We start from the raw sequence: 17,765 nt of genomic DNA, 5'->3' as shown, positions 1-17,765 counted from the left end.
CTTTCCTGTTCGGTTTAACTTACTTTACCTGCACACGACGATTGAGGCGACAATTACCGGACACCCTGTATAATCTCTGAGAGAGCCGACGAATCGTATGTTTAATAATACTGCAAACTGATCTGTGTAACTGCTTCTGGTATATTGAACGTGCTGTGTGTCCGAGCGATCGGGTATATACCCGGAGATTTTGGCGGTTGAATGTTTTGCTTTATGAATTTTGAACCTGTTTGTGCGATTCTTGACAATAGGATTAATAGTTGCATGTTTATAATTTTTTCGTAACGTTTTCGATATGTTTACACTGTATTTCTAAAAGACTGTTTTGATCTTGTGTCGAAAATTCGTTAATCTTATTTATGTTAATTAAAAAATGTATAGAAAAACATTATTGTAAATTATTTGAATTTGACCATTGACTGCAAGCACCATTTGTATCCTTTAAAAATAAATGATATTAATATTAATTGACTTATAATTATTTATGCGTTCCTATCCTTACATTATTCCTAATTGTACGCTTTTTAATATAATTGGAATGTATAATACGTGGACTCTAATATATCTGGATATACAGGGTGTCCCGAATTTAAATGGCAAAACTTCAGGAGCGTGTAGGGGACCGAAAAAAAGACAAAAGTCCTTTAGAGATTTGCTCGTTTTTTCTTCGTTTTAGAGAAAATTGCAAAAAAAAAAGCAAAACAAGTTTTCATTTTTTTACTTATTTATTTACATTTTATTTATGTTATCATCTATTTAATGCAGATATTGTTCAAATTGTTGCCCTCTTGCAGCAATGCAAGCATTACACCTAGCACTGACTTGATTAATTGCGGCTAGACATTGTTCTGGTAATATTTGGTGCACTGCATCTATGATTCGGTTTCTTAATTGCTCTCTTGAATTGATTGGCACCGAAAAAACTTTTTGTTTCAAATGTAACGTCCAGACAAATTTCAAAATCTCAATCTTTTTCAAAACTTTATTCTCTAAATTTAAAGTGTAAGAACGGCAATAAGAGCCAATCGCGGAAGACAGTGCGTTATCCCAACGAAACTAAAATTTTTCGTTAGAATTAAATATCTGTGCACAAGGCACCAAATTTTACGTGATCACGGCCAAGATTTTAAAATATGAAATAATCTCATATTTAAGATTTAATTTCAATAATCCTTTACCCCCCTACGGAAATAAATAAATAAATGCAAGAGAAAAATATAGATCCGAAAATCGCTGAATCGGGAATCGAACCCGAGACCTTTCGCTTGCCGGGCGACTGCTCTTCCAACTGAGCTATTCAGATCCTTTCGATTCTATACTTTTCTCTGTTATATATATATATAATAATGTTGATAAACGAACGCCTTTAAGCTATCGTGTATAAGTTAAGAGTTTAACACGGCTTTGTAAATATAAATTTAAATTTTTCTCTTGCATTTATTTATTTATTTCCGTAGGGGAGTTAAAGAATTATTGAAATTAAATCTCAAATATGAGATTATTTCATATTTTAAAATCTTGGCCGTGACCAAAGTAAAATTTGGTGCCTTGTGCACAGATATTTAATTCTAACGAAAAATTTTAGTTTCGTTGGGATAACGCACTGTCTTCCGCGATTGACTCTTATTGCCGTTCTTACACTTTAAATTTATATTTACAGAGCCGTGTTAAACTCTTAATTTATTCTTTAACTTATTAATCATGACAATCTCTAGTCTGCATGAAAGACCGGTATTAATAAATATTTAATCACACATATAATTACTTATAGGTTAAGACATGTCTTCTCACAAATGACCATAAGAACAACATATATAATACTAATTTAGTTTAATAAGAAATAATCTTCATTGGCCACTTGTGTGTGTGTGTGTGTGTGTGTGCGAGGAAACCTAAAATAGAAATAAGCACGCCTATAGCAAATATATATATATTAACCTTTAAGAACTTCTATATATATATATATATATATATATATATATATATATACAGGGTGTCCCATAATTCGCGAACCACCGCGAATGGGAAGATAGAGCGTGTTAAACTGAATAAAAAAATCCTGTATCATTTTGCGATATTCGCAATAATTATTGAGTTATTAACTAAAACATCTAAACGAATGAGCGGGTAGAAAGCGGTAGGCCGGACTCGGTGTGCATGTACCGCTTAGTATCAAAAGTATCATCTTACTTTTCGGCGCCACTACATTGGTCGCCGCTCGCTGCATGACGCCGCCTCTCGATCAAATAATGCTTTCTACCTGCTTATTCGTTTAGATATTTTAATAAATAACTCAATAATTATTGCGAATATCGCAAAATGATACAGGACTTTTCTATTCAGTTTAACACGCTCTATCTGCCCATTCGCGGTGGTTCGCGAATTATGGGACACTCTGTATATACATATATACATATATCAATCAAAATTAATATTAAACGCTAGTGGTGAAAATAAACTTGGCAAACTTGATTTCGACGTAACTAGCAATTTTATTCAATACTTTCACGACGTTTCGACCATTCGGTTGTGGTCCTTATCAAGTAAAAATTCTATAACATAATATTACACAATAGTTTTTACCAATGTTGAAACATACAAGAACATATTTAAATTTGGTTGTGGTCCTTATCAAGTGAAAATTCTATAACATAATATTACACAATAGTTTTTACCAATGTTGAAACATACAAGAACATATTTAAATGTTAAGTTAATAATATAAATATAAATTTTATAAACATACCCATCAATTAAAATGAGATTAACGCAACATAACACCGGTCTTATTTAAAATTAATAGTTAAAAGAGGAACACGTCCCATTGCTATGATGTTTCGTCAACGACTAAATTTGAAACGCACCACCTAAACAATCTTTATTATTTTGTCGTAAATATTTGTCAAATTCTCAGTGTCTTTCTGTAAGTTAACAGTATTATCATGCTTCTTTATGAAGAACATTTCAGCAATCTTTCTTTTTTTTACATGTTTCTCATTATGTAAAATGGTCGGTGATTTCCAATCAAATTATGTCCAAAATCATATCTGTGTTTACTCAAAACCGAATGATTAGACTCATGTAATTTAATATTGCTAGCATGTTCCTTCACTCTAGTGCATAAATGTCTTTTCGTTTGTCCAATGTATGAGGCATTACAATTTTCACAATTAATCTTGTATATTACATTTGTTTTTATATCATTAGTTATTAAATCTTTACCTCATTTTATCAGTCTATTCAACTTTTTTGGCAAACTATAAACGACATTTAAGTTAGCATTTTTAAGTGACCTTTTAATACTGTCGCTAACGTCTTTAAAGTATGGAAGTGGAATTACATACAGGGTGTCTAGCAACCGGGAATTTCGGGAATTCCGGGAAAAAAGCGGGAATTTGATTTGCTCGGGAAATTTCGGGAAATAAGCGGGAATTTTTCAATATTTCCGGGAATTTGTTTAAATCAGTTAGAAATTATATATTTAAGATTAAAAATGTAGGCATGAATCTCCAATAGGTTTGCAATCTTAGAATCTAAACTTTAAATCTTAGAAATTATTTCCCGCGAACCATTTGGTTGTTTTTCGGTGGATATTTTTTCTATGTTTAAAATGTTTTTTTGGAATCGCACGGCCGGCAATGCCGCTATGCCGCTTAAACCCCCACTATCGCGCCGAGTATCATATAACGCAACGGCAACTCGCGACTCCTGGCTCGCGATTCGCGGTTCCGCTCTTCCCCTTCTCTTTCGGCATCGCGTGTTTTCGACAAGTATTGACAAGTACAGTCACGATTGTTTCTCTCATACTGAAATTATTATAATTATATTACGTGAAATAAAGTGTGTGAAAAAGGTTTTATATATCACTTCAGGTGAGTGTATTTATGTAATATTCATTTAGAGTAACTACATAAAGGGAGCATTTTTAAAAATATAATTTTAAATCAATTAATTTTTTCATTTTTTTTATATGTTATTAATATGTTATTATTTGTATAAATAGTAAAATAGTAAACTTGTGAACTTGTAAAAGATTATGAGATCTCTCGCTCTTCTCGGCATTCTTTATTTTCGTATTCTTCTCTCCTTTTTTATTCGCTTTTTCTCTTGAATTTGAAAACGATATTTTGTTATTTTTATCAAATAAAAAGACCGAGAGATGGCAAAATTTGTCTTTTTAAAACTAACAATTCTTGTAACTAATTTTGGTCAGTAGTGTGTTTTACTATATATTAAAATTGGTTTTATAATATTTAATTAATATTTAGTAATATATATTTGAATAATAGACTATGTTAATACTTGTTTAGCACTTTGTTTTAAAATTTATTATTTTAATGATCGTATAGTTTGTTTGCCATGGGTCCATCTAAAACGCAGTTTCAAATACAATGGATATCTGACTTCCCATGGGTTTCGAAAGGAAAGAACCAATATGAAGCTTTCTGCAAACTTTGCAATAAATATTTTTCTTATGAGTCGATGGGTCGTACTGCCCTCGTAAGCCATTCCAAAGGAAAAAAACACAAAGATGCTGCTAAGACTAATGAGAAGACAGTTCCTGTCCATTCTTTCTTTTCTTCTCAAACATTACGCCAAACTATTTCATCATGTTCAGACGCAAATAAAGAAATGTTCATCAGTACATCTTCATCTGCATGCCCGTTAGTTGCATCAACCAAGCAATTATCATCAACTACGGTGACAGAATTAAATAATCGGCTCCCTCTTCAACAATTGAATCCTTCAACTTCTACCTTAACTCTTGATAAATATAAGATAAAAAATAGTGTGACTGAAGCGGAAATACTTTGGTGCTTGCACACCGTCATTAGGCACAATTCTTTGCGTGATGCCGAAAGTAGCGTACTACTTTTCTCTAGAATGTTTCCAGATAGCGCCATAGCCAAGGATATAAAATTGCACAAAGACAAAATTTGTTACAGCATCGTTTATGGGCTATGTCCATATTATCAAAAAATTCTGAAAAGTTCCGTGCAGGAATGTCGATATTTTGTTGTTGGATTCGACGAAAGTTTCAATAAGATAGCTGAGAAGTCGCAGATGGATTTAAGTATTTGATTTTGGAATGAAAACACTAATGAAGTTAAAGCACGATATTATAATTCAGTATTTTTGGAACATACAACAGCGACAGACCTGTACGAAGGATTCAAATATGGGTTGCATAAATTAGATTTTCGGAATGTTTTGCAAATTTCGATGGATGGACCTAATGTTAATTGGGCATTTTTGCGCCTTTTTTTGAAAGACGAGAGAGATACGCCTGATTCTCCACAATTACTGCAAATAGGATCATGCGGTTTACATGTTGTGCATGGTGCATTTAAAACGGGCATGCAGAAAACCAAATGGGAAATAATTTCTTTTTTACGCGCATTGTTTAATTTATTTAAGCAGACACAAGCTCGCCGTGGAGATTTTACTACAATTACAGGTTCGTCTCAATTTCCTCTGAACTTCTGCCACGTTCGTTGGATAGAAAATGCTAAAGTCGCAGAGAGAGCTAAGAACATTTTACCTTTTATACGGATGTATGTGGAAAAAGTGAAGAACACAAAACAGGAACCTACTTGCAATATAAAAACAGTTAATCTCGGCTCGAATTATTGTGTTACAATAAAAATAAAATCTCAACGGCAATCGGAGCCTGTGCGGGCGACATGCACAAAATTAATAAATTAAAATGAGATCTCAAATCAAACTCATTTATTAAATTCTAAACGTTTCGACCCACTTCGGGTCTTCTTCAGTAGCTGCAAAATACAAAGAAACAAAAATAAAAGATAATCGGTACAAACAGAAAATTATAAAACTCATATACATACAATCCGCAAATAAATTAAATATCATTCTCCTCCCTATTCAAACCGTCCGGCCGTCGGAGCGTCTCCCTAACGGTGACCATCGTCAGGAAGGAAGCAGAGCAGTGACTCCCTTACCAACACTAATCAACATAGTATAGATTAAACGTAGAAAAATCCACAAAAATTAAAAATTAAAAACCGGGAAGTACACTCACCCCGACAGTAAAAACAGAGAGAAGACAATGCTACACGTGACACATCACTCTAACGACTGTGCGGTATTCTACCTCGACACAGTCGATACATATATACGCAAAAAACAAATATAAAAATATAAAAATAAAATATGAAAATAAAAATAAAAACAACTAAAACTTATCGGCACTCATGTCAAAGGTCTAATAAAAAAAACCCGGCTATGTATAATCACAAAGCTAGATTTTGGTAAATTTTTCTATTAACAGATCAAAATTCTCGTTTAATTTATCAGTGTCGCTATGTAAATTAAAACTATTCCTCTGCCGTTTTATGTGGATCATTTCGGATATCAAACGTTTACCTAAAAAAGGCTCCTCGTCTAAGACTTTTACATCCTCCCAATTAAATTCATGGTTCAATAATCTATGTTCCGATATGACTGATAATTGTGACGCGTTTCTTTTTATGTTGTTGCGATGTTCTTTCATCCTAGTTTTCAACAATCTACCCGTCTGCCCTACGTACGACGCATCACAATCCATACAATCATTTTTATAAACTACATTGTTATGGAGTTCCCTTGGTAACTTATCCTTGTGTACTTTAATGAATTTACGGAGACTGTTAATTGCTGTATAGGATGGAATGACATCCAAATCACGTGTAATGTCTTCAATTCTCTTCGATACATTATTAATATACGGAATATTAAAGTACGAAACTTTTTTCTGCGTAAGGATCTTGTCATTGCATATATTTGCTCTATTGTTATGCAACTTATTATTGTAGCGGAAGAACAACTTTTTTAACCGCGCTTGTAATGTTTGAAATATCAAATTGAGAGGATAATTATTAGACAAAAGAACTCCAATCATAGACTCAAAGTTACCTTTATGGAATTTCGGATGAGATAGCCAAAAAACTCTATCAATGAGGCTGATAATGGTGCCTTTTTTATGACAGAGAGGATGCTGCGATTCAAAATTTAAATATCTGCCTGAATACGTCGGCTTATGAAACAAATCAAACTCAAAGCTCCCATTATTTATAATAATGGTGACGTCTAAAAAATTCAATCGATTGTCAACCCCCTCCTCCATGGTGAACTGCAATCTAGGATGGAAAGAATTGAAAGTGTTTAAAACAATTTTAAGCATGGAGGGTGGGACTACTTGCAATAGTTTCAAGATAGTAGCAAAAGCATTACAAGATAAGCTTCTTTACGCAAAATTAACATTTTTTCAATCCCTCGCAGAAGAGTGTGAACCATTTCTTACTGAATTTTAGTCTGACGCACCATTAGCACCATTCTTGCACGGCGCGTTGATGCTTCTTTTAAAAAACTGCATGACTCGGTTTGTAAAAGACGATGTAATGGCAGCTGAAAAATTGCACACTATTGACGTCTATAAGAAAATTGATAATAAATACGTAAACCTTAAAAATGCCAAAGATGTCGATATTGGCTACGCTACTCGAGCTGCATTAAGAAAATGTAAAGGAGTTAATGATAAAGAAGTATTGTTTCTTCGCCAAGACATTAGAACATGCCTTCAATTTTTTGTTGGAAAACTCCTTGATAGAAGCCCTTTAAAATTTCCATTGACAGAAGCTTTAACATTTTTAAATCCAAGAAGTCTGTCTACTGGTGAGAAAACGGCATTTAAAAATTTGTCGGCAGCTTTGGACATCGCTGTAAAAGAAAATGTGCTCTCTGCATCGGTGGCTCAGAACGCGGAAAGAGAGTTTAAAACATTAGTGTCTGAAGAGTATGTCCTCGAGCAAATGAAGACATATTCTCGACAAAATTTAAGATTGGATCATTTCTGGATGGACATTCTTTCCAAGACTGATGCAGATGCAAATCAAAACCTGCGGACAGTAATTAAAATGTTTTTAATCTTGTCACACGGGAATGCATCCTTGGAAAGGGGATTTTCTATAAATAAAGACATTCTTGTAGAAAATTTGAAACATGAATCACTTATTGCTCAGCGTGTTATTTATGATGCTGTGACTCATGCTGGTGGACTAATTCCGACGTTCAATATTTCCAAATCGATGGTGCAGTCAATGAGAAGTGCCTACTCTAGATATAAGGAAGTTCTTGATGAGCAAAAGAAGAAAATTTCCGACCGAGACAAAGTTGTGGCTGAAAAAAAGAAAGCCAAAATTATGACTCAAGAACTGGAGGCGAAAAAGCGACGAATTCTAATTCAAACCTCTGAAGAGATAGCCGCCATAGATGAGGAAATGAAGAAATGGCAAAAATAAATTAATAATTATTACTCTTTAACGTTTATAATACTTTGTGATACTAAAACTGCTATAAAAAAGTTGAGTTTATTTAATTTACTTATTAGAGTAACTATATCTCAGTAATATAATATACATTTTGTTTAATAAATATAAGATATTTTTCAAATTATATTTTTATGTATTATATTTTTCTTCTTTTTTATCTCCGAATCAAATACAATTATCATACTGAGCGAGCCTATACCTTCCCAGAAAATCCGGGAATTCTTACCAAAACTCCGGGAAAATTCCGGGAAAAAGCCGGGAATTTTGCCGAGACAAATTGCTAGACACCCTGTACATAATTCTTATCTTGAGCCGAATTCACATTATCGTTATTATCCAAATCATTATTCAAATTGTCGTTATTATCCGCATTGTGACGGTTAACATTCCTATTATTATTTAGTACATTAATTCTTTTATTTACATATTTATTAATAATACGATTCGGAAAGCAATTATTAATTAAAATTTTCTTTACAATCTCAATATTTGTGCCAGAACATGTAGGTTTCCTAAACCAATTAGTTGTCAATTCATTCCGATTGCGGATAACTGTAGAATTTAAAAAATTAATAGAAGAATTGGTCTCTATTTCATGCGTAAATTTTAATCGTTCATGATAATTATTAAATGTACTTAAAATTTCATTTATTTTAGAGTTAAGTAAAATAACAAAAATGTCATTCACATATCTATAAAAAGTCTGAACTTTAAAACTTAAAGAATTTAAACAATTTGTTTCTAAGTCGTCCATTACTAAGTCAGCTAATATCGGTGATAGAGGGGATCCCATAGGGCTTCCATAAATCTGTTCATAGTACTGCTCATTAAATTGAAAACTAGTTGAAGTAAGTATTACATCAATAGCGTATAGAAACTGTTGCAAATTAAATTTAGTTCTTAGACTTATGTCTCCAACGATTTTCAATTGCAGAAAAAACTAAATCTTTTGGAATATTCGTAAACAACGAACAAACATCCAAGGAAATCATTACGTCATCGTCATTAACCCTTGTATTTTTAATAATATTCACAAACGTCCAACCATCTTTAATATTTGAATCCGGTTTCTTAACAGATTTAACTAATATATTATCATGAATGTAACCGGCAATATTATAAAAGGGACTGCCCAACGATGACACAATGATTCTTAATGGGTAACTGTTCTTATGGATCTTTGGGAGTCCATAACACCGTGGCAACTTACCATTCGTGCAATTCAAAAATTTATATGTTTAATCATCAATGATCTCATTATTATGCCATGACTTTACTAACGTATGAAGTTTATTCGTCAGACGTTTAATCGGATTTTTATTTAATTTTTTGTATGTTATCGAATCATTTAACAATAATTCCATAAATTAATACAAATTGTCGCTCGTATATTGACAACAAAGTGATAAATATAAGGCCAACTTATCGAGCTGAATATTCGAGATGTTCAGTCAACTACCATTTATTACATGTATAAATTATAAAACTACAGTCATTAGATATTAAAACTAACGCAATTTACAATCATTCTACAAACGTTTCGACCGCACGCGGTCTTCTTCAGTATAATTATTGAAATATAAATGCATACAACTTCACATAATATCGAAATTTAATTATAGTTATCATATACAGCAATTAACAGTCTCCGTAAATTCATTAAAGTACACAAGGATAAGTTACCAAGGGAACTCCATAACAATGTAGTTTATAAAAATGATTGTATGGATTGTGATGCGTCGTACGTAGGGCAGACGGGTAGATTGTTGAAAACTAGGATGAAAGAACATCGCAACAACATAAAAAGAAACGCGTCACAATTATCAGTCATATCGGAACATAGATTATTGAACCATGAATTTAATTGGGAGGATGTAAAAGTCTTAGACGAGGAGCCTTTTTTAGGTAAACGTTTGATATCCGAAATGATCCACATAAAACGTCAGAGGAATAGTTTAAATTTACATAGCGACACTGATAAATTAAATGAGAATCTTGATCTGTTAATAGAAAAATTTACCAAAATCTAGCTTTGTGATTTTACATAGCCGGGTTTTTTTTGTTAGACTTTTGACATGAGTGCCGATTAGTTTAGTTGTTTTTATTTTTATTTTTATTTTCATATTTTATTTTTATATTTGTTTTTTGCGTATATATGTATCGACTGTGTCGAGGTAGAATACCGCACAGTCGTTAGAGTGATGTGTCACGTGTAGCATCGTCTTCTCTCTGTTTTTGCTGTCGGGGTGAGTGTTCTTCCCGGTTTTTAATTTTTAATTCTTGTGAATTGTTCTACGTTTAATTTATACCATGTTGATTAGTGTTGGTAAGGGAGTCACGGCTCTGCTTCCTTCCTGACGATGGTCACCGTTAGGGAGACACTCCGACGGCCGGACGGTTTGAATAGGGAGGAGAATGATATTTAATTTATTTGCGGATTGTATGTATACGAGTTTTATAATTTTCTGATTGTACCGATTATCTTCTATTTTTGTTTCTTTGTATTTTGCAGCTATTGAAGAAGACCCGAAGTGGGTCGAAACGTTTAGAATTTAATAAATGAGTTTGATTTGAGATCTCATTTTAATTTATTAATTTTGTGCATGTCATCCGCACAGGCTCCGATTGCCGTCGATATTTTATTTTTAATTATAGTTATTCAGAATCGAGAGTTTTTGAGCAATTAACGCGTGTTCTAATCCGTCATGTCCAACAATGTTCGCCTCGATATGATCTCTGATTTTGCTCAGATCTCGGATAGTTTCATCGTTAATATGCGAGAAATTAACCCGTTCCGTAGGCGCTGCGATTAATAAAAATTAACGATTAACGTATGTCGAAATTATAATATATATCCCCTACAATTGGTAATACGCTTACCTATCATCGTCCTTCTTGACAATTTTGCTACTTATTAACAGTTATTAAGGATGACACATAACAACCCAACAATACAGAAAGACAGCTCATTTTAAACTCTACTTGATCGGAGAGCGTGCGTGTTTATATATGATCTAATATCTATGTTTGACTCGTTAATGTCCTATTTGTCCTATTATTATTTATTGTTCGCTAATATATCCAAAATATCAAAATACGACTCGCTATGTAACTCAGTATCTTTGTTTAAATTTAGTCCATTTTTTTGTTCCTTGATATGTAACATCTCAGAAATGAGTCTTTTATAATAATTATTTTCGTTGTCCATGATCTTAACATTGGCCCAATTAAAAGTATGATGTTCATTTCTTATGTGTTCAGAAATTACTGAATGTTTCGTTGAGTTCAACCTAATATTATTTTTATGTTCTTTTATTCGCGTCTGCAATTGCCTCTTTGTTTGGCCTACATAAGATGCATTACAATTATTGCAACTGATCTTATAAACCACATTCGAATTGCATGGATGTTTAGTTTTATCTTTCTGTGCTTTAATAATATTATCCAGTTTGTTGAGACATCTATACCCTACAATACAATTTTTATTTTTTACCGAGGAAACAATCATTTCCGAGATCCTATCTATATACGGAATGACAAAGAATTTTTTATTAGCCGAGTCATTTCCTATACTTTTTGTTCTTTCTATGTTGGCCTGTCTCTCTATAATGCTCCCCTTAGATATGATGTGTTCTATCCGATGATTAATTTTATTTATTATAATTCCATATTAGTCACGTAGTCATTTCTATTTATAACTACTGTCACTTGTTCTTTATCAGCTTTGGCAACAATCAAATCTTTATTATTCTGCAAATATTTATTAGAAATATTAAAAGCATTCTGAATAAATCTGTCACAATAATTAATATGTTTACTTTTAGATAGAAATTTTTGTAGTGAATTGGCAATGGATATTCTAGTTGTTTCCAAAGCATCCTCCGGAACTAATGATATAAAAACAAATGTAGTATACAAGATTAATTGTGAAAATTGTAATGCCTCATACATTGGACAAACGAAAAGTCATTTATGCACTAGAGTGAAGGAACATGCTAGCAATATTAAATTACATGAGTCTAATCATTCGGTTTTGAGTAAACACAGATGTGATTTTGGACATAATTTGATTGGAAATCACCGACCATTTTACATAATGAGAAACATGTAAAAAAAAGAAAGATTGCTGAAATGTTCTTCATAAAGAAGCATGATAATACTGTTAACCTACAGAAAGACACTGAGAATTTGACAAATATTTACGACAAAATAATAAAGATTGTTTAGTGGTGCGTTTCAAATTTACTCGTTAACGAAACATCATAGCGATGGGACGTGTTCCTCTTTTAACTATTAATTTTAAATAAGACCGGTGTTATGTTGCGTTAATCTCATTTTAATTGATGTGGGTATGTTTATAAAATTTATATTTATATTATTAACTTAACATTTAAATATGTTCTTGTATGTTTCAACATTGGTAAAAACAATTGTGTAATATTATGTTATAGAATTTTCACTTGATAAGGACCACAACCAAATGGTCGAAACGTCGTGAAAGTATTGAATAAAATTGCTAGTTACGTCGAAATCAAGTTTGCCAAGTTTAATTATATATATATATATATATATATATATATATAATTAAACTTGGCAAACTTGATTTCGACGTAACTAGCAATTTTATTCAATACTTTCACGACGTTTCGACCATTTGGTATATATAAATATATACTATAATATGTATAATATATAATATATAACATATTTCATTATGAACGAATGATATGGCTAGATCGCTCGTATTGTAAATAACAAAGATAGTGTAGGAGAGAAGGACAGTGGTGATAAATGAAATGATATATCAAATCAAATCGTTATATTAAAGTTCGCTTACACGTACAGTGACTTGCTCGCTCGCTACGCTTCGACTGACTCGATGTGTACGCGGATGAGGACGATCTCTCGCTTTTGGAAATCGCGAAAACAAGTAAAAACTAAGTACGTCACATAGCACGTTGTTATTGAGGTAAAGTCACTCGGTAGGCACGTGTCACAACACTTGTAGCGGTCCATGTATATTACAAGCCGCCTACAGCTCGGCCAGCCTGACATTATGGCCGTCTCGGGCATAAATACAATAAATTCTTTCATCACTATAATCGTCAATCTTTGTAGTAAAATGAAATAAAGCTACTAATAATAAGATTAATATAACAATACATTATACATTTGCGAGTCAATAAGCGCTATAGAAATCGGCTGTCATCATTAGATTATTCCCCATCAACATGGTAGAATTTGTTTTATTATTCTTTATTTGTGTACATCTTTATATGGTCTGAACTCACGACTCCCGTGTATGGTAACTGTGTTACTTGGAAGCCCTCAATATCTGACACGACGTAACGGTCGTGATCAAGGACGCTTTTTATGACATACGGACCCTTGAACTGTGGGATTAACTTTTTGTTTACCCCCGGTGTTACATCAGTATTGCGGATCATAACGTAATCGCCTTGTTTATAAATGGTCGCACGCTTTCGCTTACTATTATAATAAATTTCGTTCGCACTTTGGATATTTTTAATAACATTTACCGCCTGATCTCTAATGGTTTCCAAATCTCTGTCGTCATCGCAATACGGATTAAGGAAGAGACGAATCTCATCGTTCACGGTTCCTAATTGATCGATACCAAATAATAATTGACTAGGAGTGTTACCCGTGCCTCGACAGCGTGTATTATTAAGGGAAAATTCGACGTCTTCTAATATTTTATCCCATTTTTCTGGTGTTTTACATAGCTTTGCCAACATCGGCGTAAGAACTCGGTTGAAACGCTCAACCTGCCCATTAGCACGTGGAGTAGCGACAGCGATTAAAATGTGGCGGATTGATTCCCCCTCCATAAATTTTTCAAATAGCTGTGACTCTAACCCCGTAACTCTAATTTATCCCGAATTTTACCGATTTCTTGATCTTTATCTTGTCGAATCGACAATGCCTGTTCGAACGTGTTCGCTTCTAAAACTAGTATGCTATTACAACGGCTTAATGCGTCGACGTGCGACATACGCTCGCCAGGACGATGCTCGATTTTAAAATCATAGTTTTGTAAAAACATCGCCCATCTAGAGATACGTGGATTAATGGTTTGCTTGCTTAGCGTGAGACGGAAGCTATTGCAATCTGTAATAATTGTAAATGGAATTCCAGACAAATAAATATGGAATCTTTTAATTGAATATACGGCCGCCAAGCATTCTAATTCGAAGCTGTGGTAGCGTGCTTCTGTCGCAGTGGTTCTCCGACTAAAATATGATACAGGCCGCATGGTGTTATCATTCTGTTTTTGCAATAATATTGCGCCAAACCCGCTCGCACTCGCATCGCAATGTAACTCTGTTACCAACTTTGGTGAATATATAGCAAGAATCGGTTGTGATGACAGCATTTTCTTCAGCAATTCAAACACGTGGTTTTCTTCGGGGCCAAAGTGGAAGGTCGCGTTTTTTTTAATTAATTCGTAAAGTGGTTTCGCTATAATTGAAAAGTTTTTAATAAAGCGTCGAAAATAACTAGCGAGACATACAAATCTATGAAGCTCCTTTGCGTTACGTGGTACTGGGAAGTCGACAACAGACTCCACATTTGCCATGCTGGGTCGAATACCATTCTCATCGATCAAGTAGCCGAGATAAACAATTTCACGATACAAAAACGAACACTTATCTAAACGAAATTGCAATCCGTATCGTCGGGCTAAATTGAAAACTCCTACCAGAATTTCCAAATGTTCCTCGATATCTTTTGTCGCAATCAATATATCGTCAAGATATACTAATATTTTGTTTGCCCGGATTAGGTCACGAAAAATGTCATTAATGTATCGCTGGAATACTCGTGGGGCGTTTGTCAGTCCGAAGGGCATTTTTAGAAATTCAAACTGACCCGCAGGCGTTACAAAAGAAGTAAATTTTATTGACTCGTCCGCGACCTTCACGTGATGAAAGCCATCTCGTAAGTCGAGGCTTGAAAAGTATGATTTTTCGCGCAGCTGATCCAAGTGATCATCGATCAACGGAGTCGGAAAATTATCTTTTATAGTTATTTTGTTAAGTTCGCGGTAATCAACACATAACCGTCGTTCGCCATTTTTTTTATGTACAAGTACAATCGGAAAAGCATATGGTGAATTACTTGGTCTAATAATCTGTTCCCGTAATAATTTATCTAACATTTGATTTAATTTTTCCTTGTCAGCAAATGAAAGTCTACGCGGTCTAAAACTGATAGGTCGGTTATGCGTTAAATTGATAATCACTTCGACCTCTCCGCGCGCAAATACGTTATTTGTTTTCGTAATATATTCGTTTTTATATATCTGCTCAATACGGCCTCTCACTTTGAAATCGAGACGGGGATCAATATTTAATGTTTCGGTAACGGACGATGGATGATTTGTATATGCGATATGAAAAACTTGTTTTGAAAAATCTGTGCTATCATCAGGTTCCAATTCTGCTCGCGAAATGTTAACTTTTTCTCCCAACAATACTTTGATTGACGGTGACGAAATAAAATCTCTACCAAGCAATGCGGCGCAAGTCATCGCTGTGTCCGGTACTACAAAAAATTTAATTTTTATTATAACACTATTAACCTCGACATCTCTCTCAAAAATTCCTAAAATTTCTAATTTTGTACCATTAATACCGTAAAATGATTGGTTTTCTACCGCCGGAATACAATTGTCAAGGGGAACAAAATTTTTTTTTATTAAGCTTATTGGAGATCCCGAATCGATCATCGCTACTAATGAACATTTATACTCGTCGTTCGAGTTACTCGCAATCTGATATGTAAGATTTACCAAGTATGGGGCGACCGGCGGGATTGCTTGAATCATGTTCGTTGTATTCTCTGCCTTTGGTTGTGATTTAGGACAGCCTTGTATGCGATGTCCGACGCTGCCGCATCCAAAGCACGAGCCCTTCTCGCGCCTTGGCTCCCGCTTACAATCTCTGGAAAGGTGCCCGGGTGTTCCACAGTTATAGCAGCGAACCGGATTGCTCCGTATCGTGGCAGTTCCCTCTTTATGTTGCGATTCCATCGAAGTTCCTGATTGCTGTCCTCTCACAGTTTGCTCTGCGTTATTTTTCAATTCCACATCCAGTGACAAACTCCGAAAAGCATCCAACAAGTCCGTCGCAGATGCAAAGCGGAACATCTTTGCCTGACTGCGCATGTGAGGGTCTGGTACTCCATCAATCAGACAATCGATAAGTTCCTCCTCATCAATCGATGCTTTATTTGCGAGAATTGTTTTCTCATAGAAATATTCTGAGAACGCTTCCCCGCTTCGCCATTTGCGACTTTCCAAGTTTTTTCTCAATGTCGATTTGCTCGGCCGATTATTAAAGACTCGAGACATCTCTAGCAATAACTCGGTGGTATTCAGTTGTAAATATTCTGGTCTTGAGTGAAACCAATTCAATGCTTTATTTTTCAGTCGCGAGTTGATCAATATTTTAGTCGCGTTTTCATCGAGTTGATAAGTGACGCGTAAAAGTTCGACTTGTTTTTTCCATATGTCAAAATTATTGCAATCGCCGTGGAACTCGTTCAATAGGTTGCCAATGGCTTGAATATTAAATTTTGGATCGAAAACGCAATTATTATTAACACTGTTTCCCGCGTCGACCGATGTTTTTTGTTCCCTTCGAGCGAGGCTCAATTCTCGCTCCAGCAATGCCTTCTCCCGTCGCAACAGCTCGAGCTCTCTTGCCATCAGCTCTGGCGGCATTTCGCGATGATGCGGTGTTACCGCAGCCTCTTCAGGACGCGACATTGGGTCCGAATGGATCTCTTCATCTGAGTTCGATTGCCCCGACGTACTAGCGTCAGTATCCACTATCGGCAAATTATGCGCTGCACCATCACTCAACCGCTCAGCCGCCGCCCTCCAAATATGTTCTTTGACGGACAGTATCCGAGTCACCAATTCGGCTTTTGTTCCCGCCATCGGTTGTCCAATAGATCGTGCAACTTCTCTTAAATTTATTACCGTTAACTGGTTTAAGTCGTTTCGAGGTGACCCCTCCATTTCACAACACCACCACTCAACAACAAGTATGTAACATGTAAAGCCGTTAACAATTCAAATTCACGACAACAAAGTACGCCAGGCGTTGCAAGTCAATAATTGCAGTCCGAAACAATATCAAATTTCAATTCAATATGCACAAAATTTATAGCGATAACTACTATTACCGTCGCTAGTCGTCAAATCACAAATTGTCAAAGCACCGTTTTAAACAGACAAATTAAATTTTATATCCGCGAGCAAGTCGTATTTAACAGGCACAAATGGATGTTCTTTGTAGACGTGGACCACTTCTGATTTGTAGGGGAGAAGGACAGTGGTGATAAATGAAATGATATATCAAATCAAATCGTTATATTAAAGTTCGCTTACACGTACAGTGACTT

The 17,765-nt window shown here is 34.5% G+C and overlaps 2 protein-coding genes across 2 annotated transcripts in view; one reads left to right on the top strand and one right to left on the bottom strand.

The window, feature by feature from the left end:
• Positions 1-17,765, top strand: part of LOC114946706 (very long chain fatty acid elongase AAEL008004-like) — a 115,482-nt gene that overhangs the window by 85,305 nt on the left and 12,412 nt on the right. The window lies entirely within an intron of this gene.
• Positions 13,135-14,182, bottom strand: LOC146723728 (uncharacterized). The gene has a single exon (XM_085481287.1). The coding sequence runs from the start codon at positions 14,180-14,182 to the stop codon at positions 13,580-13,582; it is 603 nt and encodes a 200-aa protein (XP_085337413.1). The 3' UTR covers positions 13,135-13,579.

Source organism: Nylanderia fulva, unplaced genomic scaffold, assembly GCF_048542155.1.
Source record: "Nylanderia fulva isolate GAGA-0341 unplaced genomic scaffold, ASM4854215v1 Scaffold171, whole genome shotgun sequence".
Classification (NCBI taxonomy): domain Eukaryota; kingdom Metazoa; phylum Arthropoda; class Insecta; order Hymenoptera; family Formicidae; genus Nylanderia; species Nylanderia fulva.
This window is presented reverse-complemented; position numbering and strand designations above follow the sequence as displayed.